Source organism: Vanellus vanellus (genome assembly GCF_965231255.1).
Source record: "Vanellus vanellus genome assembly, chromosome: 2".
Lineage (NCBI taxonomy): Eukaryota > Metazoa > Chordata > Aves > Charadriiformes > Charadriidae > Vanellus > Vanellus vanellus.
Window position 1 is genome coordinate 50,583,019 of NC_138906.1, and position 27,847 is coordinate 50,610,865.

Here is a 27,847-nt window from a genome sequence, read left to right on the forward strand (position 1 = left end):
GACCTCTTTTTCTGAATTCATTCTGACAATGAAGGTGGATACTTACTCTCAGATAAGTAGTTGAAAGTTTGCCTGAATGAGAAGTGCAGATACAGACCCTTCATATTTAAAAATTTCTCATAAGTCTTCAGGATAAATCTTTGAACATGGTTCTCAAAAATAAGCCAAATGCCTATAAGCCTCTTGAATGTACTGCATTGAGAAAGGTGTTTGAAAATTCAGTCAAATTTTTGGAATAATTGAAAACTGGTAGTGGTAGATAGAAAACATAGAGACTGAGAGGTCACTGACAAAATGTTTTACCATGCTTTTTTTTTTTTTTTTTTTTTGTCATGTAAGTATGAGAATTTGTAAATTTTTACTTTTCATGTACCAAATACTTTTGGAAAGACTGAAGGAAGAAACCGAAAAGCAAAGTTGTCCTTTCTTAACATTTCAAAATAAACTGAGCTTTGCTACCTGTCTATAAAATGAAACCTATACCACCACAACCCCCATTCTGGGGTAGTAAAGCTGTCGTTGGGCAGGATATCTTTAGTTGTGGTGTTACCAGGAGCGTGCAGTAAGGGATTGGTTAATGTGATATGCGCATAAAGCGGGAAAAAGAGGTGATTTTTCTGTACATTCCTGAGAGTGAAGTTAAATGAAGGTTGTGTTGTGGGCATGGAAGAAAAAGGGACTCAAAGCCAATAAAAAATTAAAGGAGACTGATTTCCCTTGGTTATATAAGGAGATGGGATGAATTTGTTTAACACACACGGCACTGATGTTCATTTGCATGTACTTGCTCCTGAGCTTGTGACCAAATCAGTTATTAAATAGCAGAAATATAATGATTTTCATGTTGCTATGGTAGTTTTCGTCTTGTTTGGTGCTGAAATGAGAGCACTTCTGATTATGAAGATGTTATTTGCCTGCGTTGGCCTTAATGCTAAGTTTTCTGATAAGGACACTTCTTGGTCTTGTTTTAATGAAATGTGCTTCACTGTAAATGGATCGGGACCTATGTCATGCTGCTGTGAAAGCCAGTTGAGACCTTCAGTTGCAACTGGAAGTGTATACCAAAATGTAATGTAACAGCCATGGATTTAATAAAGTGGTAAATTAAAGCATCTTTTCATGGTATTTTGTGAAGATTATTCTTTTGGTTTTATGTGTAATGTCACAATGCTGTTTACTACCCATGGCCTAGAAATATTAATGCATAAAGAATGTATTTCCCTGATATGGTTCCATTACTAGTTTTATTTAATTCACATAAATTTTGTATTTTTAGATATGTGCAATTCTTAAGTGGCCTTCTATCTGGATCTGTGAAAATGAATGCAACTCCTCTTTTCCTGCACTATGTTATCCTTCATGGTATCCCAAGCTTTGATGCTGGGGGAGGTAAATGATCTAACTTTTCCTATCCAAGCGTAGGCTCAAAGTCTCTTGTTTCATTTTAGAGCTTTCTAGAAAGCCTGCATGAATCTCAAAGTAGAGTTGATGCTCCTTGATATCAGTTCAAATGTTCCCAATAAAAGAACCAGGAGAAGAGAAATGTCCTAAGCGTAGAAATTAAGATGAAATAAATTTCTTGTTCTTTGTTAAATGAAGAGTTGATGCTGTTCATGTCTGCCTGGTTTCTGAACAATTGTCATCCCATTCCCTGCACAAAAGCTGAGAACCTGGTCAGGTTTCACAGTCATTTCCTCCTTGTTGAGGAAATAAACATAATCGTAAATATCTGTTTTCTGTTTTGAGATTGGATTTTCTGTAGAAAAGCCATTTGAATATGGTGTGCTTCTAAGGTAGTCTGCTATCATAAGTGGCTTTAAAATTAAAATGCTAAACCAAGATACTGTGCTAGCACGTCGTAAAGGAGTATAACTCTATTTTCATCATCTGAGAGTTAAATAGCACCTGTCTTTTGAAATGCTATCAGCATGAATTTGCAGTGCTCCATTGTCATTGGTGTTTAGTCTATTTTATTTCTAAAATAACTATTTCAATAAAGACAAGGTATTGTTTGTAGTCAAAAATTTAAGGGACTTATTAGTTTTGAAACAAAACTGTAGATCAAATATTTGTTTAATTTTGAAAACGCTTTTTATTTTGTTTTGGCTGTTTGTATTGTGGGTTTTGGGTTGGAGGTGTTTTGGGTTTTTTTGGCCATTCTCTTTCTTCCCTTAATAATCTTGTTTTCCTGCAGAAAAAGTGGGAATGAAGGAAGATAGGCACCTAATAAGGAGCAAAGTATTCCTTCTTCCTTTCCTTACTGGAATACTTTAAACTCCCCTCCTCCATAATTCAGAACTAGTCTGAAGATCAGGAAAACTGACTTTTTCATAAAATATAATCAAATACTTTTTTTGGGGGGAAAACAAATCTGTCAAAGTCAATTTTGTTTTACTTTGAAGGGTATTTTGACAGTCAGCATTGTGCCCCTTTGTTTAATCTGTGCATGAAGCTTCCTAGTTGTAATATTCAGATTAAGGAAAATAATTACAAAGCAGTCTTTTCTGCTGACTTTTTTGCAGCTTGCCGGCCTTTTCTGAAGTTATACCAGGCTATGCAACCAGTTTATACATCTGGAATATAGTAAGTCGTAAGCGTCTTCCTTTATGTTTGGATCCAGGTTTTAATTCTCACAATTGCAGAATTATATAGTCTTGTTTGTTTGTTTTTGTTTCTTTAAACCATAAATTTTATTTTTCTTTTCTCTTCTGTTAAGTAGCCTAGGGCCAGAAAGTCAAAGCCGAATCTGCATTGCTATGGACCCTGCCCAGCTTTTAAAGGGAGATATTATGGTAAGTTAATTGTATGGAATGAAAATCCACTAATCTGTGCCATTTAGTTTACAGTCTCTGACCTGTTTTGCATTCCTGTAAAAAAAAAAAAAAAATAAATTGAACAAATGGTTGCACACATACTACAAAACAGGTTAAGTTAATTTAGTCATCATCCATGTGTCTTACACGAATCAAAATTCCTATAAAACTCAAAGTAGAGGTTTTTAGGAGTGGAAACGATTGCTCTCAGCATTCCCATTTCATAGCATCACCAAGTGCAGTAAGGCCTGTATCACTATTCTCTTCATAAAAATTTGTTTAGGGAGTGTTTGTAATTCGACATTAAAATACCTTTGTCCTGTAACTTGGCAGGCAACATGCACAATCATACAACTATATGCTGTAAAGAAAATACCTAACTTAATTCTAAATTGTTTTGGGATTCAAAAACATACAATACCAAATAAAAGTTTTTGGATTCTACAAGCACATGGCAGTATTTAAAAAGCAATTTATATGTGGCAAAGAGTGGGTGTAATTCCCTGTGTGCAAAGCCTAACTATGGTTGAATCCAGCACTATCATTTTAAATCTCTCTGCTTTCTCTCTTGCTTGTCATACACAGTTATGCACAGAGAAAGTAAAGCAAGATAGTTGCTGTGTCTTTCAATTTATTGAAGTAAGAGGACAGAAGAACATGTGGAAGGAATGGTGGGGGAAAGTATTGTTAGAAAGTATTCCTGGTCTATTGCTAGTAGGTTTCAGAATGTTTTTTTATTTTATGTACTAATTTGAGAACTGTTGGACATCAATGTAAGGGATACTTGGTATCAGATCATTTTTTTCCCTCTTTTTTTTTTTTGTTTCCCCCAGTTGGTTTCCCCTCCTTTTTGTCTTCTGAAATAATCTTTTTTATTATCCTTCCTCCTTCTCCCTTTCCTACTTCCCCATCCCACTCAGTTTAGTATATTGTTTGTTCTTCCTTTCACTGAAAAATGGAGAAACAATTTTAAATATGCTATTATAAATTGGTATGCTCTGGAGGTTTGGAACAGTTTCAAATTTAGGAAGATTTGTTACTCATCGGAGGACTGTTAGTGCTTAAGGAAATGGAATAGATGACAAAAGAAATCAGTCAGACAAATTCAGTATTTATCAAATGTGTGTTTAAAATGAAAAATGAGCACATAGCTTTTCAGTAATGCTTGCATCGTTTTAAAAAAGATCAACTTCATTCATCCCATGCTATTATTGGAGGTAATTCTTCTGAGCAAGCTAGCATCTTATTCAGCATGGTAGTATTTCCTAAACAAAGACTTCAATTCAGTTTTGAATATTTTATTTTTTTTTACTATGTCTAAGCAAAAACACCAGTGGTTTCATGAAAAAATAAAAAAAAGATACTTGCTTGTCTTAGATTTAGAGAATTTGTTAACACAATGTGAATAGTATATGGTGACACAGCATAGCCACAGCTGTTGAAAAGCTGCACTGACATCTGTAAATGTATATAGGTATTTCCCAGCATATTACAGTGGCTTGCATTAATTCTTGAATATGGCATCAGAAGGTAGTGGAGTCAGAATTCAAAGTTAAGCTTAGACTTCACAGAAAGCTTATTGTGTATAATGAGCACTAAAAGATGTTCTCGGTATCCTGGGTAAAGATGTACACTGTTACTAATTGCAAGAGAGGCCTGATTTAATAAACAGTTTCAATTCTATATAAGTTGTTTAGGCTATGCTGAGATAATATTATTCAAGGCTGTTGCTTTGAATTAGAAAGTAGAAAGGAGCAGGAACTACATAGTTCACTGAATTCACCCAGATTCAGTGTTTTTATAAACACAATTCTGCAAAAGATATTAGATTGAGTAAATCCAGAAACTGTGTGAAGCCAAAACTCTTGACAAGTTGGAGGATAAAAACGTATTGTTTAGGTATTTAGTCTTCTGCATCTTCAGAAACTCTCAGTTATGACCCACATGTAAAAATAATGTGATTGTTTAAACAGCTAAAGAAGTTAAAGTTTTAACACAAAATTGTGGAGGAAAGTATCTAACCTTAAAGAAGCTCTTAAGTCTTTTCAAGCTTCTTTTGGAGCAGGTTAGTTCTAATATCTGTCATCAGGGGCTCTCTTAATCCCCTTTCTGTCCATTTTTCACTTCTGGGCAAACTTGCGGTTTTCATCCTTTAGGATGGTGTTTTGCCTTTACATGGAGTTGCTGGGCATAGTGGAGAATGAGAGTTTATTCTCGAATAAAGCATTCTGTTTCTCCTACCTTATATTTCAGTAATTTAAGGGACTGACTTATGGCCGCGGTTCTAGAGAGATGATGCTGGTAGTTGTGCTGGACTAAAAGGAAGTAGATCCCTTCAATATGGAGGGGTTTGTACACTATGTTAATTTTAGTGGGTGTAAAGCACTGCTTAAAATAAGAAGCAAATATTCTTTTACCTGGGGCTACCACTATGCTGTAGGGGATTCTCTTTTAAAAAATCAAAGAAACAAGCAACCGTAAATTGTCACTTTCAGATAAATTAATGCTTACTTGTGTAGAGAATCTCCCAGCTTTTACAAAGGGTTAGGAATATGTGGTTTGCATAGAGAATACCTGGAAAAAAAACCTTCTTTGGTACATGGACTGAAATATTTCGGAAGTTATCCTATGTGCCATATATATGGTTAGTGTTGATTATTTTCTGGAATTTAAGGCATCATGAGGTTAGTATAACGAAGCAACAGCTTCTGCTAGATTTTTCAAATCCTGTAGTGAGAACTTCATAAATATGTTTCAGTCCCAAATTTCAGAAGCATCCCTCCTTGTACATCTTTCTTGTATTACTTCAGTTTGAATAACTGCTCTTCAGTTATTCAGTATTTTCTGTCTAGAACAAATTTTTCAGTCTGCCTTAAAAAAAAGGTGATTTTTGTTGCTAGTGAAATGCATTAAAAAGACATCTGCTTTATCGTAAAATCCTGATATCATCAGGATAATATAATAAAATTTTCAGTCCTGTGACTAAGGTTACAAAACTTTTTATGTATTCCTGTGAGAATGCTGAGTGGCTTTGTATTACAGTTCACTCAGATAATTAGTAGGTAAAATATCCATAGTTCTAGTCTAGGGAAGGCCGTGTTACAGATTAAATGTACTGTCTTCACCTTTAGCTGCTGAAATTCATACTAGGTGTTATTTTTAGAGTTGTGTGTTGTTCTAACCAAGGTGTCAAAACTACTACTGGCTTCACACAGTAACATAAAACAAGATCCTATCATCACTAGAGTAGGTTTTTAAGAAGTCCTAAAATAGATGTAATCATCTTGCAGGCTTGCTTCTAAAAACTCTGCATATTCCTCAGTTACTTTGAAATGAGTGTGCTATAATTCAGTTTTGCATTAATTTGGTATCATGAAGAAGTATGGATACAAGTGAGTATCCCAATGTTGTACTGACAAATGTTGTGATTTTTGAATCATAATCTACTGATTGGTGACTGATAGTGATGAAAATAGTAATTATAATTTTTACATATCCAGAACTATCTTGCCTTGGGCCTGTATAATTTTAAATGATTGAGTAATGCATATCCTGCTTGTTACAATGTCAGAGGTGTCCTCACTAAATCGCGCTGTGGCTGCTTTACTTAGCAACTAATGCATACACACACGTTTTCAGATTTGTAAGAAACTACTTCCTGACACATTTCTCTCTCTGTCTTTCTAGCTGAAGTGTTATCACAAAAAGTACAGGTCAGCTACTCGTGATGTGGTTTTTCGCCTTCAGTTTCACACTGGAGCTATTCAAGGACATGGCCTGGTGTTTGGCAAAGAGGATTTGGACAATGCCAGCAAAGGTACTTGCCTTCTGTGGTTGGTTGGATGTGTATGTCTGCGAAGGGTGCATGTGATCATCTTCAGGACCCATTTTCCAAAGGATTCTTGGGTTTTGTCCATCCCTATTTTTAGGGAAAGGGAAATTGCTTTGTGTTAGTTAGCTCATAGCATGTAACACAGGTAAATGCCTAATGAGAAGAAAAGCTCTTCAGGTGAGTTAACTTGTCAAAGTAATTCAGATACTCCTACTTAGTCCTTATCATCTCCCCTCACATTTGTAAAAACAACAGACAGTTGTTTAAATTGGTGACTCCGTTAGTCACCATTACAGAAAAAAAGATGAGCTAAGCCAATCCCTTTTTTGGCTGATGAGAACAGTCACTAAGTCTGATACTGTGTTTGTTACCTAGTCTGCTTTAGTATGGAGATCTCTTAATATGCTTCAGAATATCCAAAAACGGAGGTAAAGTTTTCAGACATATTTGAAAATGTGTTGTGCCAGTCTTTGTATTTTCCAAATTACTATTTCAGGTTTATTTCATATGCAGGATTGTAACTCCCTCACCCTACGCTACTGGCAAACTAAAATCAAACATATTTTCCTGTAACATATGGCTACAGAAAAGTTTTGTGGTGAAGTATTGCAGTTTAGCCAATACAGAGAACAATTTTAGTTTGCTCCTGGGTGTGTTTTCCTTTAAAAGCCAAAGCCAGCCATGTCTGTCTAGAGAGAAGTTTGGGAACTCTACATCTCTTCTACTTTTGACTGTTCTTGGAAGTAAACAAAACACCAACTGACACTGAGTGACGATAATATGTATATTAACAGTTATAGAGATTCCTGATTTCTGAATGCCTTGGAATTGCTTTGCTGGGAGATAGCTTGCTGAAATACTAACATTTGTTTTCAGATGACCGTTTCCCTGATTATGGAAAAGTGGAATTGGTGTTTTCAGGAACGCCAGAGAAAATTCAAGGTGAGTATAGACAAGAAAAAATATGCTTAGTTTGAAAATAAATCACATTGAAGTGTTTGGGGTTTGTTTTTAAATTCTTTTTTCCTCTTTTATTCCACTTCTCTTGTAGTAGATCTGAAATTCAGCTAAAATGTTAAAATATGTAGTAATTTTAAAATATGTAAATGTTTTAATATGTAAAAATGTTAAAATATGTAATATAGTTACTGGTCTAAATTTGAAAACTTTAATGAAGACTCTGCATTTACATCAGCATAGGAGTGATCAGATTGTATTTTAAAACTATACCAGAACAGTTGCTGATGATTAGTAGAAAACATTTGTATGTATGTGTAAAATACACATAGTATAGGTAGCTTGGGCCAGCATAATTGACAGCAGTGGCCTGTCCCATAACCTTTTCTTGGATGTTGTCATAACTGATTATATTTGCAGTGGTGAAGTTTGGGCTGTCTTCCGTTTAGCATGAAGAGATAGAGCTATAGTTTTGTTGGAAATGCTTCTGCTATGAAGTTGGCTTGTAGAGTATATCCTGTATGCCTCCAGAATTCTGTTGTGATATATCTAAGATCATAGATAATTATGACCTGCAATAAGAACTTAAGATCACGCTTTATATTGCAGTTTAATTCTGTTAATGGATGTGTTCTTACTCCTTTTACGGTGTCCCAAAAAGTATGGATTCTGCCTGAGACTGAATGAAAACCAAATATTCTTAACTGTCTCATACATATTCCTATTCAGTGTCCTGTGAATTGCATGTTTTCCTTTTCCTTTTTGTTTTCCCCTTACCAGTTTGATCACTTAGAAACTTGTAGCAGCTGGTAAGAAGTTGGATTCTGTCCAGCTGAACACGAAGATCTCACTTGGCTTGTTGGAAAGCCATATGAAAAAAAACAGTTTTATAAATAAATTTGTCCAGCTTGTGCTAAACATTTCTGGATAGTAAATGCTTGAAGAGAGGCCAGTTGACATGTCTGAAAAAGGATCAAAATTTTTTCAAGTCTTCCTTCCTTAGATGGCAAATCAAAGATATGGTTTTTAGCAGGCTCCAAGTTGTTGGAAATTAAGATTCTAAGTAATTGGAAATTTGTATTCAATCGCTATCTAAGTGATTAACTGGCTAGGAAGAGTTCACCTTGAAATATTTATTTATGATTTCTGCAAAATGACTTTTCCACACCTGAAAATATTATAGAATCATAGAATAACTGCAGGGTATCTCTAGTCCATCCTCCTGCTGAAAGCAGCGTCCTCTGTAAGATCGGACCAGGCTGCCCAGAGCTTTGTCCATTCAAATCTTGAAAAAATCCAAGGATAGAGACTTCACAACCTCAATGGGTGGACTGTTCCAATGTCCGACTGTCCTCACAGTGGAGTTATTTTTCCTTATATTGACTCTAAAATTCTCGAGGTTCAATTTATGCCTGTTCCTTGTAGTCCTTCTGCCTTGCTCCCACCTGACTGTCTCATGCATGGCCTTTGCGGGGCTGCTGTCATGTCATCCCCCAAGACCATCTCATCTCCAGACTGAAGAAGCCCTGGTCCCTCAGCCTTTCCTCACAGGACAAGTCCTTTGGTCCTGACCATCCTGGTTGCCCTCCCCTGAACTTGCTTCACTGTATTCATATCTTTCTTGTGTTGTGTAGCTTGAAACTGGACACAGTATTCTAGAAAATAAGTGACTGTGATACAGTTTTTAAGAAAGAATGCACTTGCCAAGAAGATGAGACACCTAAATATTTAGGTAACAAACTTCATAAATCTGCCTTGTGACAAATGTCATCACAGAAACTCTCTATAGATGACTTTTTTCTGCCTGCATATAAAGGTACAGGACCATAGCATTCTTGTCTTTCTAATTTTAACTACCCTGCTTTGAAAGTCACAGCATGTGGCTATGACTCTGCTGCTTTAGAACAATTTACAATAGGGCTTGCTTCTCCAGACACAGTGGAAGAGTTGATAATTGAGGATTTCTTTGTTCCCTAATCTAGATAGAGGAGCAAAGACAGAAAGCTGAGTTGATTTGTATCAGCACCAAAGCCAAGTCCAAGGTCATGAGTTCTTGATGTCTGTGCTTTGCTTCTGAATCACTGGACCACACCTAAATTCCTCATGGTGTACATTTAAGAGCTGAATATTATCTTATGCCTCATTAAGGGCACAAAAATGTGGGTTACTGCTGAAAATTCCAGGTATGTTTGGCAGAGCCTGCTTAAGCACAGCAAAACACATTGAAGGCAAGCTGCCCAATCTCGGGTGCTGCCAGGAGGCTGGAGAATGGATGAAACCGTATAGTTGGCACCTTGTGGGAACTGGGAGGGACACAGAGGAGCAGTTTTCGGCTCTCTCTGTTCATCTTTAGTGATAAGTTGCTCTTGTATCAGAATGATAATCTCAAACAAAGTCTTATTTTATCATTCCTTTAGTACTATCTCCTTACAGATACTTGTGGTTTCATTCTGAAAAGCTATTTGTTTTATTGTGCCTGCCTATAGGGCTGGGTGGATCATCTGTTTTAGTTCTGTTTAGGGACTGATCCCAGTTATCAGAGCTACATCATAATCAAAATACTTGAGATAAAATTCTCTGCTTGTACCTTCTGTAACGAAACATAAATCAAGCTTTTTTTTTTTTTTTTAAGCTGGTTTATATAACCTTTCTTCCCCTATTGCTCCTTCTTACATTTCAGAATATGGTATTGCAGAGCACACTTCTGTCAGAAGGCCACATACCTATGTGCATGTATACCATTGAAAATGTGGCTATGATAATTTTTGATCTAAAACAGATTTTTATTTTTTAGGATATGAACACCTTCAGAATGACCATGGAGTGATAGTTGATTACAATACCTCAGACCCACTAATACGCTGGGATTCCTATGAAAATATGAGCCCTGATGGGGAAGGTGAGTAATTTGGTCACATGAGACCAAGACAAAACCTTTTGCAACTGTGCCAGAGCCTTTGAAAGGGAGGAAGAAGAGCTCATTTGCTTGAACCTAATGCCACTTCATTGGTGTATTAAGTAGCTGTTTACCCTTCCCTATTTGGCTTTAGTGGATCTAATGGAAAGAAAGCTGTAGTAGTTGTTCAAGAGACATTCTTGTTAATGCACTGTCTTGGACTGAGATGCAACCATTGACACGAGATACTTTATTATTTGTAAATTTGCTTAAATTTTTTTGTTCTAAAGATTCTAGTTGGAATCCCAATACATAATTTTAAGAACAACAAAATGATGTGGTGCGTTTGTAGCCTTCAATACTTACTTTCTTGCCTGGAGTTTTGCAGGAGGTGCACTAGGCCATAAAGTTATGCATAAACAAACAGCAAAGGAGTGAATGTTGTGCTTTTAATGGATATAGTTTTCTTGTAAGGACTCAGAACGTCATGCCTGTGTCTGCACAACTTGGTGCACATGCAAGCCTGACACTGTTGCAAGTAAAAATATGAGAAAAGCTATTGAATGGATGCCAAAGTTCTTGTTTTTACAACTCTCCTGTTATGAAATGAGAGGTGGAGCTAGGATATTTAATTAGCTGCTCTCTAGGCTTAGTTTCCATTGATTTTCATAGTCCGAATTCAGCATTGACCACCTAATGACCATGTCAGTGAGGGTTTTAGGGGAAGAGGCGTACTGGGAGCTTGACTTTTTTTCCCACTGCATCACTACTGTACAGGAGTATTTCCTAATCCACAGCAGACCCCAATCTGCAGAAAACTAGGGGAAAATAGAGGGTGGGAACAGAACAGCCATTTGGCACCATTATGTGGGGCAGGTAGAGCACTCCATAGGGAGTCATCAGAGGTTTTATAGTTGAATAAGACTGTGCAGTGTCTCTTAGGAGGAGCAACACCAGAGAGACTGAGTCTTGGCTGAAAAAAGATGTCTCAATTTCTACCCAGGATGTTTCCATATAATTTTCTTTTTTTCCCCACATCCTTTTCCCCCTCCTTTGTATATACATAGCCCTCAACAAGCAATGCATTGATGTCAAACATTTTTTAATTGCTAAGATTGATTGGCTAGATGGATTTGACCTTCCCATCCTCATGCCTTGCATTTTAGGTAACTACATCAGTACAGGAAATTGAAAGCAGAGATAAATGTGTAGGCAGCAAGCCGTTGGAAGATACACAACAGTATGCTGCTCATGTCTTGTAGAAGACGTGATCACAGACCATTCACGAGTGCAATTAGCTTGTTTCCTGTTTTCCCACAGGAATTTCAATAGGAATAACATGAGATATGAATGTGACAGATGATTCCTGTATTACAGTTATGCACCTTTTTGTTAATTTCAAAAATGTGTGCCTATGAAATTCCAGATCAAGGTGGCCAGGAAGGCTACAACAGAGATTTGTGAAGTGAAGAGGATTTGCTTTGTTAGATATATGTGTGTGGAATCGCTATTTCCAAGCTGATTATATTAAAATGGAGAATCAGAAGTGAACAAGAAAGCAGTATGTCTCTTTTGAAGTTCTACACCTATTTGGCCATGTTACCAAAAGAACAAAAGATGAAAGGACAAGATAAAAGAAAAAGTATCTCGGTTTGTTGGCAGGCAGAAGCAATTGCCTTTTAAATGATCTTGAACCCTTTGACGGTAATAAGGTTGTGTACATTTGTGTTGAATACAGCCAAGGTTTGGACAATTTGCTCTCTGGATTTAGTTCCTTAACTGTCATTCTTAACAGTGTAGGAATTCTGACAACTGGAAAGCCATAAATGATTCGAATTTCTTCTCATAAATAACTGTTTCTCTTCAGATCCCTTGGGAAGCATCTCTTGTATATTGCACTAATGGTCCTCCATGATAGACTAAAGATTTTATTAGGTTTCTTGAGCAGCATGTTAACACAGAGACTACTGTAACACTGATTTAAAAGTATGCAGTCAAATGTAGGATTTGGAACCACAAAAATCAGGTGGTCTTTCCACTGCCATGTAGAAGTCTGAGATAGTTGCCATTGGTTTTCTTGTGGTTTTAAAGTCATGGTACTCATCGTGTGCGTGTTTTGTTAGCAGGAAGGAACAGAAATGATGCCTTAAGGCATCACTTACCATACAATAGATATGTAAGGATTTATGAAAGGTTGCTCATTTGCTGCAGAGTAGCAAGTTGACCGCAAAGATATATCACCTGTGGTCATAAATGAGTAGCATCTTCTGTTATGTCAAGTGATTTAAATGTGTCCCAATTCCTCTTGATAATCATGTTTTTCATCTTATAACTTGAATATCGTAGCTCACTTCACTGCATGTCTTTCTTTTGATTTGTAAGGTTATATGTGTCTCCTTTATATTTAGACTGATTTTGGGGTTGGGATTGTTCATGATAATATTTTGGGAGTACTTTGAAGTGAATTGATGGACTAAACTGATGTGGGTTTAGTAGCTATTGTTATCATTAAAAGCTAGTAAAAACAATTAATACTTATAATTATGGCATTTGGGGCAGGGAGAGGGGGAGTCGTCATAAATGAGGATGAAGTATTTTCTATAGGAACAGAAAGCTGAAAGAAACAAGTGATCCCTTACCCCTTCCCCCTCCCTGAAAAACTTTCTATGCTTTACACTTACTAATATTTCTTTCTCTCAGATATTAAATGACAAGTAGTTTCGAAAAAAAACTGCCCCTCTAATCAAGAGGGAAGAGGTAAATGGAAAAGGTTTGACTTGTCTTTTGTTCAGTTGGATTTATTTGTGGTTTTGGTGTGATTTTTTTTTTTTTTTTTTTTTTTTTAGTTCTCAATTGTAATTTTCAGAATTATCATTTGCTGCAGTGAGTAAGATGTACTATTGTTAAATAAAACACTTCCCTCCTGCTGAAAATGCAAGTCTCCTTTTGGATGGGAACCATCAGTTTGTCTGGAACCCACTGGCGGATCCTGGTACAAGCCTGGGTTCTGAGGTGTTCTGAAAATAAAATCAGAGATACTGAAATAAAAACTAAATGTATTGCCAAAGAGCAGAAACTCATTTGATAGAGAATATCAATAATTGGAAGAAAAGATGACTGCTTTCGTTCCTTTTGCATTGCTTTATCTCAGGTTTATTCTAAGTATCCTGGTAGCAGACTAAGACTATTCTAGAGAGAGAATAAGTCTACCATGAATGAACAACTCTGTCTTAAGACGATGACTGTGGGGTATGTGTGACTGTGATGCTATACTGCCATTTGTGCATGCAGCATTCAGTCAAGATATGGGGGGGGTTTGTTTGGCTTGTGGGTTTGTGGTTTTTTTTTTTGTTTGTTTGTTTTGTTTGTGTTTTTTTTTTTTTTTTCATAAAGAAAACTGGTAAGCATCAAAGGTTATAGTTGGCCGAAATTGTATTTGTTTTAGTTTGCATTCAGTGGATTGGCAACAGAAATGCACCTGGTTCTTGTTCAGTGTTCCATTTTAAGACATTTCACTTATTTTAACAACCATTGAATCCCTCTGCACTTGCCTATCTGCCAGCTGTACAATCTGTGAAAAGAAAATAACATGCGCACATGTTAGAAATTTCTTAAAATGACAAGAGAAGGACTTTCAGCTCGGCAAGAACTTAAGTATCCTTCTCAACAGAACCTCGCTGTTTGTTTCTTAGCAAAGTGGGTTTGCTTGCTTAACAGTGTTTGACAATTAGAAAAGAAACAACTTTGGAAACAAAAGGATGTTTTTAATTCAGGCCAAATAGGGTAGGGCTGAGTGAATCCAAATTCCTGTATCTTGAGAGTGTCGCTTTACAAATTTTCTAGCCTTTGGTAACTGTGATCAACACCAATTAGTCAAAAATTGCCAAATATTTATAAACTGGTTTGCTCCTGCTCTTTTTCTTTTCATAGAGGAAAGTGTCTGAGAAGTGTCTCCAGGCAGGCAATAACCAACATTTAGGTATGCACCCAAGTCATGTGATTAGACGGGACTTTTATTGAAATTTTTTCTTCTCTTCAACCCAAAGTAAATAGCTATTCAACAGGGAGGTGCCCTCTCATGTATTTAAACACTTGTTTTCCCAGAGGGCCCCTTCAATATTGCAAAACTCAAGGGCTGAGGCAAAACTGCTTGGCTTTGGTACCTTAACAGGAATGCAGATGCCTACCAAAGAAAACAGCAGGTTTGATGCCATTTCTGATGAGTGAAGCTGAAATTGATAGTGAATAAATGGTAATTCCAGCTTTTAGTCACCAGCTGGATGCAGTATTCTTTGAGACAAAGAGAGATTTGTTAGAAGGTAGGGATGAAAAGGTGTCCTGCAACAATTTCCCCTCTTTTTATTTGACAGTGAAAATAGATACATCTATAGCAAATAGAAAAAATTACCCAATAAAATGCTGCCAGCTTGAAACTCTGTCTGAAATGCCTTGGAGTGTCTACCTTAAGTTTCCTCAGAGAAAATCAGTGTCTCCTATTTCTTGACATTTTGTATGGTGTTTTATCTCTCTCTCTCTCTCTCTCTCTCTCAAATTTAAATCTGGTTAGTCGTCTTAATCATGAGGCTCGCAATGAGTCGGACATAAAGTAATATAAAATGGTTTCTATGTCAGCAGTATTGAATGCTAACAGAGGTTTACAAGGTTTCATTTCTACTTGTGCAGCAATAGGTAATTCTCTTGTTCCTCCTCCTTTAATAAAGCATTGATTGTAACAGTACTGTGGCTTAAGTATGTTTTAGCCCAATATGTTGGAGTCTAAATGTAAGTTCATGCAGGTGTTTTCAAGATTGTGCTTGATTAGCTAAGATTGTTCTCGGCTGTAATCTCCTATGTCCATGTTTTGGGGGTTTTGTTAACCAAAAAAAAAAAAAACAACGCAGTATTAGAGTATTTTGGATAGGTCAGTTAGAAGATGACAGTTAAGTGCAGTTGGGCCAGACTTTCAAAGGATTTACTGATTCAAAGTGACTTTTTTTTTTGTGCTCATTTTTAAAGAGTATCTCAAGATACACTGAACAGCTTTTTGGAAGTCTTGAGTGTTAACTTAAGTGCTAAGCTGAGCTCCAGAACTTGGACTGTCAAGTTCTGTTGAAAAATATTTTTTTCCTTTTACCCAAACATGCAAGTGTAACAATAAGGCAGTCAATATAGTGAGGAATTGTGTGCATTTTACTTAATGCACTGGGACACTGATTTTGCTAGGTACCATTTGTCAATTCTGCTGAGTTTAAATTTATCTCAAATAAAACTACCCCTCCCCCTCAAAATGCTAGGTGTTAGAGAGGGATGGTTATACCTAAGATAAACATTGCAAGTCTTATGTCTGAAACCAAGAACAGATTAGAAGCAGGGCTCCTAGGCATTTACCCTAGGCCCCTGTTTTTTTTCCATTAGCCTCCTGCCTTTGACTGCCTGTACTTCCGTTTCTCTTTCCTATTAATTCCTTTGCCTTTAATTCTTTGTCAGCTCCTATTTATATATTCTCCTGTAGCTTCTCTGCCTTTCATTCTGTGAAGGTTGTTTGGGCACACTTGCCTCCACACCTCCCCCCCTCCCCCAGGTATCAATGTCTTTAACAGCACACAGGTTTATTTGAAGCACAGGTTGCATATATCAGATACTGTCAAAGCTACTGCAGAGCTATTATTTGCTTTCAAAAGATGCATTTTAAATGTCCTCCAACTAATGTTGGAGGACATTTAAACTAAATGTCCTCCTTTCTCAGTAATAGGCAGTGTTGTTACCCCAAGGATGTTAGTCACTAGCCCTTTGTCAAAGGCTTTTATTGCACTTTCAGATCCAAAGACCACAGGGCAAAATTTGAGTGGTTTAATAGATATTTATGGCGGTTTATGATACATTCAGATATCTTTTGCAGTTCTACTTTTTTATAAGACTCTGCGAAAGACCTCTCTCTTCAGCACAGGAGGATTCAGACAGTAGGAACTCGGAGGAAAGTAACACGTGACTGGCTAGCATTCTCTCCTCCTTCCCATATTCTCTACGTTTTGCCCAAAGGCCATTATCTCCGGGCCATGTAACACTGCTTTTTCAAGCAAGTCTTTCTTCACCCAGCTTATTTGGGTTCCTGAGCAGGCTTGCATTTCCCTTTTAGCATGTGCCTGCTTCTTAAGTTATGTCAACTACAGTCTATGGTTGCTAATACTGTTAATTTAAACACTAATGTCCAAATCAATATCTCCTTCCATGTACAGATACCACAGGAGAAGCCTCTCCACCCAATCTTACAATCCACTTAATGGCTTAGGTTGAATAAAGAGTTCTGAAAGGCAAACCTCTGCCACAGGTGTGTGTTTCTTCCCTGCACGTGCTTCCTGAACAACTCTTCTTCTCTCTTGTGGAGGCAATAGGGCATCCCACCTGTTTAGCTTCATTAGACAAGGAAAAATAACCTTCATGATGGGGTAGGTATTGGATAACGTTTCTCCTGTAACACCTTACTTGCTTGGGAGTAAAATTAACATGGCAGCATCAGAGACTGAAAGTGTAAATGGAAGAAACAAACCAAAATGCCATGGTAAAAATTAGGATTTGGTGCTTGTTTGTTCTGTGACTTTCTTGAGAAAGAGAAGCAATGAAGTCCCCTCTCTGTGCCTGCACCCAAGCCCATGTACACTGGACTACCTTGTGCATCATGCTTTCTACATGAGTGTTTAGTCCAGTAACCAATGAAAATGTGAATAGAGGGCTTTATCGGTCATGGTGCCATTTGCACATGACGTAAGAGGTCATGCTGTCTCTTAGATGAATGCATGTGCATGAATGAACTTGTGATTAATGATACCGAATTCATGATAATCCCTAAATGGTAATCTCTGGGAAGATTTGCAAAACAAAAGATAGACTTCAGCATGAAAGTGGTTGGAGTTTCTTGGGTTTTTTTAGGTGACCATGAAGCAAATAGCAATCCTTTTTCTGGTAAATCCCTGAAGTAATCAGATTGTTCTGAGGGACTACTCCTGGGTTTGGGTGTAATTACTGCCCATTTTGCTGGTCCTTTAACATAATGCACCTGGCCTTTTTTGACTAGATTCATTTTCAGTGACTTTGTCCTCCTGGTCCTGCTTCACGGTTTCAGCTAGCCACTGCACCACTCCCTTCATAACAAGACCAATGATTTTGTGGTATGGTATTCACCCTTCTTTCCCCATTGGCAATCATGTTCTGATGATTAAAAGGGCCTGATGAGTTTCTGCATACAGCTCGTTTTGTTATGGAGGTGCTTTGGTCAGGAAGGCTTGGTTCTATAATAAGTGTTGGTTTTTGAAGGAGGGCTCTTCCAGCAAATTGGGCATGTGTTACTTTTGGGATTATCCTTGAACTGTCTGTTATGTTGCGAGTCTGGCATGCTGGTTAATGAACATACATGTTAGTTTCTGCCATTGAATATGTACGTAAAGGTACAAACATCTTCTGTGAGTAGTGGTTCTCTTTAGTGAACCATAGAAAGATATATAGAGATTTTTTTTTTCCCCTTGCATGTGTTTCCAAAGTGGTGATAATACTTGCAAAACCACTTCGTATATGTGCTGGTGGTTTTTTTCTTGACTTTGTAAAAGAGCAGAATGAAAGAGTAGCCCTCCTGAGGAGAAGGACTTGGGGGTGTTGGCTGATGAGAAGCTTAACAGGACCTGGCAATGTGCTCTCGCAGCCCAGAAGGCCAACTGCATCTGGGGCTGCATCAAAAGAAGTGTGGCCAGGAAGTTGAGGGAGGTGATTCTGCCCCTCTGCTCTGCTCTCCTGAGACCCCCCCACCTGGAGTCCTGCATCCGGCTTTGGAGTCCTCAGCACAAGAAGGACATGGACCTGTTGGAGACAGTCCAGAGGAGGACAACCAAGGTGATCAAAGGGCTGGAGCACCTCTCCTATGAGGACAGGCTGAGAGTTGGGGTTGTTCAGTCTGGAGAAGAGAAGGCTCCGGGGAGATGTTATAGCAGCCTACCAGTATCAGAAGGGGGCCTACAAGAAAGCTGGAGAGGGAGTTTTTACAAGGGCTTGTAGTGATAGGATGAGGGAGAATGGCTTCACTCTGGAAGAGGGGAGATTTAGATTAGAGATTAGGAAGAAATTTTTCACTTTGAGGGTGGTGAGACACTGGAACAGGTTGCCCAGGGAAGTTGTGGATGCCCCATCCCTGGAAGCGTTCAAAGCCAGGCTGGATGGGGCTTTGAGCAACCTGGTCTAGTGGGAGGTGTCCCTGCCTAAGGCAGGGCGGTTGGAACTAGATGATCTTTAAGGTCCCTTCCAACCTAAACCGTTTTATAATTCTGTGTAATCATTCATGTTTTTCTGCTGCTTCACATTTAATGAGCATAACTAATTTTTGCTGGTAGCCTAACAGGATAGTAAAAGAAAAGCCATGACTTAGGTGAATGTGCTGTTCCAGCTGTAAGGAAGAATAATTGTGAATTCTGAACCTCACCATTTGGAGTACACATTTGCAAATTAATGGAGTGTTCCTGAAGATGGGCTTTGTTTTTGAACTGAATCAAAGGAAATAGTTTCATGTAGTTCAGTGACTTTGTAATGCCCTTAAGCTTTACTTAATGTTTGGTACTTGTGGCAATGTTTCTGTACCATGACGTTTTGTTATTCTTTTGCTAGTTATTGAAGGACCACGCTACTTCAAGCTAAGTCTGTGCTTAAATGACTGAGAAAAGTTTGCAGAAGTAGAATCGAAATGACACAATAGATACTAGCTTTGTATCTATTCTTAGTACATTCTTTGTACTTTGGATCATGACATTGTATTATTTTCTTTTGATCCCTGGCGGAAGTGGGACAATACATTACAGTAGTATTCTAAGAGTGAGTCTGTGCTTGCTGTCTCTGCTTGTGTTCCATGGTGGCTGGACTAGAAGCTTCTGGTCTAGAAGCCGTGCTTTGTGAAGCAGTTTTTTCTTGCTGCAGAGTACTTGTAAAATCATCAAAGTACAAATGTGATCCTTTTGAATGGCTAGGAAATATACATTGATATTTGCACAGCGTCAAAATTCTGTAGGGTCGTGGTTGCCCTCTCCTTTGCTTCTCAAAAGATTCAACGTTTAAAGAGCTCCGGTGAACCTGAGGGTCATGCACATTAGCATTTTGCTAACAGCAACCCCCTCAGTTAGTTTCCTTTCAGAGCGTTTGTTCACTTTTTGCTTTTGTGGATACGTGCCTTGTTTCCTTCAGCCTTCTTTATTTTTCTGTTAGAGTCAGGGACTTGAGCAGCATAGCAAACCAAACTGCTTCCTGATGACTTAGCTACTGCTATTTCATGTTGGAAAACTAGTTCTTTAAAATGGAATGCATATATTAACAACAGCATTTGGTTGGATGTCTTGGGGAAGGAAAAACAGTGGTAGATGACTTCATAACTTTTTCTTTTCTTTCGAGTCCATTCTGTTAGCCTCAAATTGTAATTCTCTGAAAATTCTCTAGAAATGTTTTAAGGGATTGCCTGATGAATGTTTATGAACCGGGAATTGATCTTCCAGCTTTGGACCAATTTACCAAATCAGGACCTACATTTTATATCACAGTTTGAAAGCTGCACTAAGTGCAGTTTTATGTCTTCAAATTGTAGTAAGCACCACGACTGGGCAATGCAAAGGTCTAAGATGATACGGATTCACAATGGTGATCCATACCTTTTTCCCAAAACTTTTGATCAGTTCATTGTGATCAGCTCATTTGCTCTGCCCTGAGCCAGACCACTTATCATCTGTACTCGCAACAGTCAGCCTAAAAGCTTTGTAGAGGTATATATTGTAGCCTAGTTTACAGATTTGGAATGTCCCATATCTGATGTGGGAATGTGGACGCAACCAGAAGTATTCAGATATTGCAAAGGGTGATGTGTCCCAGAAAGCCTGGAGCTGGTAACAGAGGAAGCATCAGCAGAACTGGTTGAGTGATACAGTTTGAGAACAGCTTTCTAACACATCCATGGATAGGTTTAACGGGCTTGCTTGAGTTCCCAAAGCATTCTTGTGATGATTGGAGCATCACTAAGGCTATCTAGAATAGTAACACTTCAGCAGCATGGTGATCTGTCTGTTGCAGGTAAACTATCCATAGGATAAGTTAATTTATGCAGAGCTGCTATTACCTTGTCCAGGTTTCTTCTGGTAAGCTAATCTAGGGCAGGTTGTCAGTGTTGAGGCTCAATCTGTGTTCAAGCATGCTGAGAGATAGTGGTCCAAGATTACTAGCATGCACGTGCAGTACAGGCTTATGAAGGAACTGAAGCAAGAGATATAGCTGGGTTTTTTTCCTCACAGAGAATCAAACTGCAGTGAGACCAAAACTAAATTTGCATCTTAAGTGAGACTCCTCTGTTTGCGTCGAGAGTTTTGAATATACCTTTTTGTTTCTTTTCATATCTTCAAGGAAGATGCTGGAAGTTTCCAGCCTACAAGTGATCCTTCATTGTCCCAGAGGAGAGAGCCAGTTCTCTGGTTGTGGGAAAATACTGCTGGCATTGTGTGTTTTGTGTCTTTTGTCAGAGTCCTGCGTGGTTTCATGTGCAGCCATTTACTGCTTTCCAAGAACAGCAACACTTGAACAGAAAAGTGTGAAATTTCTGAATTAGGTTTGAACTTAACTTCTAACTCTTTCATAAGCAATGAACATATAGATGTTTTTTTGTGGATGCAAGAGCCACTTTTATCCTTTGTTCAACTGAGAAATTGTTAAAAGCGTTGACAGTGCCTGAAATAGAGAATCAATGTTGTCTAGGGGCATGGCTGGTGTACATTTGTAACAATGTTTACAGCAAAAGTTTGTGAGCTGCCATGGGGTGAGATACAGCTGTTATTGAAGGAGGAACTGACAGGCTCACTCCCCCTGGTTTGAGCTGTTTGATTCCAGAGACAGAGAAGGAGTCAAAGCCTGCTCGGGTTTGGGAGTTTGAGAGCAGCAGCTGCTACGTAAAAATAAGCATTATCACTGCAGGACTTCCAGAAAACTTTTCTTGCCTGAGAACTCCAGTAATATGCAAATTCTTGAAGACATGGTTGAGAGTGTCTGACCTGATTGTTCATTGTGGAAGAACAATGCTTTCTAAAAGCTGTTTATTTTAGGGAAAAGACATCAAAAGCAAGCAATCATAAATGTGTGGCTAAATGATCTGGGAGCTGAAACTCACTCGGCTTAATTTGGATATTGAAACAGACTGAGAAAAGAAACACTGTAAGGAAAAAGCTTGTAGACTGAATTACCTTTTTAGCCAACACATTTCCACTCCTCCTTTTCTCCATGAGTTCAGATTTCATTGAACCTGATTGTCCCCTCAGGCTCCTCCCTCGTGTTTACATTTTCATTTGCTTTTTCTGGCTGATACAAGTCTCATGCTTCTTTAGCAAGACCATTTACCTCCAGGAGCAGGAACAGCAACTGCGGCTGAAACAGCAGGAGTAGAGACATTTCTTGCCTTTTTAAACTGGGGGTTTTGCCCTAACTCTGTCTTTCCTCTGTGCAGGGTTTTGCTTAGAGAATATTAGTTAATTTAAATGAGCCAAAGATTGACTATTGCAGAAAGTTCCTGATCGTGCTTAGTAAAGAGGTAAGAAGCTTTGTTGTGGTTCAAGAGCTGGAAATACAAACCATGCATATTTCTGTATGGATTTTATAGGAATTTTATGGGAAGAGTTTGCGAGGAATGAGGGCCTGTATTTGTTAGGGAGGGAGAAAGAAAAAGACGAGCACACATAAAAAGATTTAACTTTGAAGGAATGCAGCTCTGGACTTGTCCAGATTTGCCTGAAGGTAGAAATATTTATTTATGAGGTTGAAAAAAATAATCCAGATCTCCTGTAATGTTTCCTGCTGCAACATGAACAAGGATACAGTGTGCAAAGGTTTGTGTATTTGCAACCTTCTTTTTGTTCAGGTGGACTGGGTCAGAACGGCTCTTGCTGAATTTGTGGTATATGTGTTTACCTAGCTGGCTTGCATTTGTTATGTGTTTTCACAAGTGGTGAATGGACAGGGGGTAGCTGTGGGGACAAGTCAAAAGGCTGAAAGACTGAAACCTCTTTTTAACTCACAAGCCTGCCTCTGGGTATTTGGATTTCAAGGAGGCAAGTGCCAGGAAATACAGGCTTGGAAGGAAGCCACTGAATTTGGTATGTGTTGGTATTTCAGCTCCTAATTTTTATACAAGTTGCTCTTTGTGTATTAGGTATGAGAGTGAAGATACGCACATACCCTTTGCTCTGAGTCTTTCATTTATAAGAGTCCCTGATACTGATGTGTGTGTGTTTGCACGCGCATGTAATTCAGATTCAGTGTGGGAAGTTTGTCAGGCTTCAGCCTGGGCAGTTCGGGGAGTTGGAACAGCTCCTGGGAAGAGAGGTCAGGCTGAGAGAAAGTGGGCCCCTTTGGTTTGGTTAACTAAATTCCAGCATTACTTAGGTCTCCACCGTTCTGAATTTCCCTTGTTTTTTGACAGCTGTGTGACTCCCACATTTTACCGTGTTGCTTCCTTGGAAAAAATGAGAGCAGGGATTGAGCTGTGCAATGGTAATGGTATTCTGCAGTACCAATACTTAGCAAGGTGCACAGAATAAAATTTTGCCTTGCTAGTATATTTATGCATTTTCTTCTGTCAAAAATGTTCTCTGCCTATGTGAATAGCTTCAGTTTTGCAATTAAGTTGGTTATCACTTTTGGGGGGAAAAAGTGGATGAAGACAAGAGTAAAGTGAAATCTGCAAGTCTTAGTGCAGAGGTATTCCAATATTGTGATTTAGAAAAATGTGGAATATGAAATGAAGGTGTTATGTAATATGAGAAGAACTCCAAACCCTTGTATTTTGAAGGTTCATGGTATTTGAATAGTGCATTTGTGCATTATGGTATTTGAATAGTGCATATATAGAGAGCTTATACATATAAAATAGTGTACATATATGTATTTTATATGTCTGTATACACATAAGTAAAAATCTAAATCTTGTATTTCTTTTGACTATTTGCATGTTCTGTACCATGATATCATTGAACCTTTGGAGATAGATTTGTGGTGTTTTTTTCCATTTAAAATAAGTCATATCTAAGTATTCTCTGGGTTACTGTGGTTCAGAAACATATCTCAGGCTATCCAGTATAATATTGCAGTAAAACCACTGATGTATATATGTGCTCTATAAATGGTGACTCTGTCAACAGAGTGTGATAGCATATATTTAATTCCTCCCTGGCAAAAATGCTGTATTTTAAAATAAAATTACATTTTTTGCCTTGTACAGCATTTCACATTCCTTTTAAAACAAATTAGGAGGTAAAAAATTCTAGGTAGAGTTGATTATTTATTTAATTATTTTTTTTTACCTCAGCTAAGTTGCATTCTTTCTACTGGACTTGCAGTGACAAATCTTACACGAGTCTGATGTAAAAGTAAAGTCCTAATGCTCTTTGGCGTCACACACCAGATTATTTTTTTAATTATTCCTGAGTAATTACATGTAAGTGCTTATCATATTAAAAAAAAACCAAACAGCCCAAACCAACAAAATTTAATCTAAGAATTATTTCCTATAACTGTGCAAATTCAAAAATAATTTTAATTTATGTGCAATATCCATTGTGATTTCATGATCAGGAACTGCAAACTTAAATATCCAGACTCCTCAGGAGAAGTTGGATTTTTGTTTAGCTGTGAGTTTCATTCTCATCTGTTCATAATGCAGAATGATAATTCTTTGGTGACAATTTGAGGTTTCAAAAAAGGCAGCTGCCTACTTACTAGAGCAAAACGGTCTAGTTGTAAATAAATCATTTTATCCCCCACAATCATAGATGTTTCCTTGTGAAGTCTAACAATATTGTATTCAGCTTTAACTTCACAGCCAAAAGTCAGTGGGTCCCAAAAGTTTCTGTTTCTCACTTTATTTGTAGACAGATAACATAATGTGACTCCTCCAGTTCTAGCATAAATATCAAAAGTAGTGTCTTTTAGGCTCACCATCTTACTTGTGACCAGTGTGACCTCTGTTTGGGGAGCCACTGCTTTGAGAAATTGGCTTAGGGATTTTTGAAGCTTGGCAGTGGACCAGACTTTCAGGTAAGGGTGCTTAAGTAGGACATCTAGATCCCACACTTTACTGATTACATTTTCCTTGTGCATCTTAAATGGCTTTTTTATATAGCCGGGTGTTCACTTTAAATGGTCTGTGCAGGACTGGGAATCCTGGTAAATTGTTTGCTCATTTAGTCAAGTTCTTGGTTCTCCTCTCGTGTTTATGCATTTCATACCAGTTTAGATAATCTGCTTTTATCAGATAGTAATCATAGAATCATAGAATGGTTTAGGTTGGAAGGGACCTTAAAGATCATCTAGTTCCAACCGCCCTGCCATGGGCAGGGACACCTCCCACCTAGACCAGGTTGCTTAAAGCCACATCCAGCTGGGTCTTGAATGCTTCCAGGGATGGGGCATCCACAACTTCCCTGGGCAACCTGTTCCAGTGTCTCACCACCCTGAAAGTGAAAAATTTCTTCCTAATCTCTAATCTAAATCTCCCCTCTTCCAGAGTGAAGCCATTCTCCCTCATCCTGTCACTACAAGCCCTTGTAAAAACTCCCTCTCCAGCTTTCTTGTTTTCTTTTCTTTTGGTACTGGAAGGCTGCAATAAGATCTCCCCGGAGCCTTCTCTTCTCGAGGCTGAACAACCCCAACTCTCAGCCTGTCCTCACAGGAGAGGTGCTCCAGCCCTTTGATCATCTTGTTTGCCCTCCTCTGGACCTGTTGGAGACAGTCCATGTCTTTCTTGTGCTGAGGACTCCAAAGCCAGATGCAGGGCTCCAGGTGGGGGGGGTCTCAGGAGAGCAGAGCAGAGGGGCAGAATCACCTCCCTCAACTTCCTAGCCACACTTCTTTTGATGCAGCCCCAGATGCAGTTGGCCTTCTGGGCTGCGAGAGCACATTGCCAGGTCCTGTTAAGCTTCTCATCAGCCAACACCCCAAGTCCCTCTCCTCAGGAGGGCTGTCCTCAATCCATTCTCCACACTTGAGATTGCCCCAGCCCTCATGCAGGACCTTGCACTTGTCCTTGTTGAACTTGATGAGGTTTGCGTGGTCCCACCTCTATTTTCCATGTGCCTTAGCAGAGTTTCCAGGAGGATGTGTTCTGTGACCTTGCCAGGCACAGAGGTGAGACTGACTGGCCTGTAGTTCCCTGGGTGTTCCTTTTTTCCCTTTTTAAAAATGGGGGTTATGTTTTCCCTTTTCCAGTCAGTGATGCCTTCACCAGACTGCCATGACTTCTCAAATATGATGGATAGTGGCTTAGCGACTTCATCCACCAGTTCGCTCAGGACCTGTGGATGCATCTCATCAGGTCCCATGGACTTGTGTGCCCTCAGGTTCTTCAGCTGGTCTTGAACCTGGTCTTACAGAGTGGGTGGTTCTTCATTCTCCTAGTCCCTGCCTTTGCCTTCTGCGACTTGGGCGGTGTGGCTATAGCCCTTCCCACTGAAGACTGAGGCAAAAAAGTAACTGAGTAGCTCAGCCTTCTCCACGTCCCAGGTGACCAGGTCTCCTGTCTCCTTCTGGAGTGGGCACACATTTTCCCTAGTCTTCCTGTTGTCACTGATATACCTATGGAAGGCTTTCTTGTTGCCCCTGATATCCCTGTCCAGATTTAATTTGATCTGGGCTTCAACTTTCCTAACCTGATCCTTCGCTGCTCAGACAATTTCTGTATTCCTCCCAGCCGGCCTGTCCTTGTTTCCACCCTCTGTAGGCTTCCTCTTTCTGTTTGAGATTGTGCAGGAGCTCCTTGTTAATCCATGTAGGCCTCCTGGCATTTTTGCCTGATTTCATCTTTTTTTGGATGCATCGCTCCTGAGCTTGGAGGAGGTTGTCCTTGAATACTGACCAGCTTTCTGGGGCCCCTCTTCCCTCCAGGGCTTTATCCCGTTGTACCCTACCAAGTAGATTCCTGAAGAGGTTACCGTCTGGTCACCTGAAGTCCAGAGTAGCAAAATTGCTGTCCGCTCTCCTTGCTGCCTTAAGGATCTGAAACTCCAGCATTTCATAATCACTGCAGCCAAGGCTGCCCTTCTGCATGACATTCCCCACCAGTCCCTCCTTGCTGTTGAGAACAAGGTCCAGCATGGCACCTGTCTTTGTTGGTTCCTCTGTCACTTGGAGAGGGAAGTTATCATTGGTGCTTTCCAGGAACCTCCTGGAAAGCATATGTCCTGCTATGTTGTCTTTCCAACAGATATCAGGGTGGCTGAAGTTCCCCATGAGGAACCAGGGCTTGTGAACGTGAGGGTGCTCCAATCTGTCTATAGAGGGCCTCATCTATTTGGTCTTCCTGGTCGGGTGGCCTGTAACAGACCCACACTGTAACATCACCTGTCCCTGCCCTCCTTTTAATCTTGACCCATAAGCTCTTGGTTGGCTCCTCATCCATCCCCAGGCAGAGTTCCATGCACTCTAGCTTGTCCTTGACGTAGAGGGCGACACCCCCTCCTCGTGCCTGGTGTGTAAAATTTTTCAAGCTGTTACTTTCTTTCATTGTGAAGTTCTTCTTAATAAGTGGTGTACCGAGGCTTGTTGTCTCGGTTATGAACATGGTTAAGCTGACACCGAATAAGATAGTATTCATGTCCACAACTGTTCAGGCTTTTTAATCTGCGTACCGGCAATCTTGAGGTATGAATGCCACAAAACCTAGTTGCCAGTTTTATGGTGCTGAAATATTTCAGAGATGCTAGTGTGCAGACATCATCCCTTCTGTCATTGTGTTCAGTTCTGACAGGGTTGTGTGATTCATTAGCACATGTAGTAATTGGGAACCCAGAGAGCTAACAGTCATCAGTTGCTTATACGAAGTGGTTCTAGTCATCTTAAGAGAATCTCAAATTTCAGGGATTTTATTTTTAAGAGGGACCATACTGTAGCAAAAGTATGGTTACTACTGCTGAAGCTTCAGATCAGATTTACTGAGTCTCCCCATAAAAATGAGATGTTGCCATATACAGACTCATGAACATATCTAGACTCGTGTGTGCAAGCTTTCCGCTCCTGGCCATGAACCTTTCAGTCTCTTAAGTTTGCTGCCTCTATTCTAACCAAGTTTTGTGTTGGGCCATCCTGATCCAAACCCCAGGAGAAGTCCCAGAAAGACTCTATTTGTTCCCAGTAGTGTCTCTCTATCAGTCAGGCTTCTAATGAGGACAGATGCTGTTCTTCAGTATAGTAGAGATCTATACTTCTAAGTATTTTTTGAAAGCTCTGCTTGCAAAAAAGACACTTTCATTCATGTACATGACAGGTTAGGGGAGGGAGAAGTTCCCCTAGCAAAATTTT

At 39.0% G+C, this 27,847-nt stretch overlaps 1 protein-coding gene across 1 annotated transcript in view; it reads left to right on the forward strand.

The window, feature by feature from the left end:
• The window catches only part of TNS3 (tensin 3), a 125,950-nt gene that overhangs the window by 16,442 nt on the left and 81,661 nt on the right, over positions 1–27,847 (forward strand). Inside the window, exons 7-12 of the mRNA XM_082479079.1 lie at positions 1,277–1,389; positions 2,523–2,583; positions 2,717–2,792; positions 6,501–6,630; positions 7,522–7,587; positions 10,397–10,501. Coding sequence (XP_082335205.1) covers positions 1,277–1,389; positions 2,523–2,583; positions 2,717–2,792; positions 6,501–6,630; positions 7,522–7,587; positions 10,397–10,501 — 551 coding nt within the window. The remainder of the gene's footprint in view (positions 1–1,276; positions 1,390–2,522; positions 2,584–2,716; positions 2,793–6,500; positions 6,631–7,521; positions 7,588–10,396; positions 10,502–27,847) is intronic.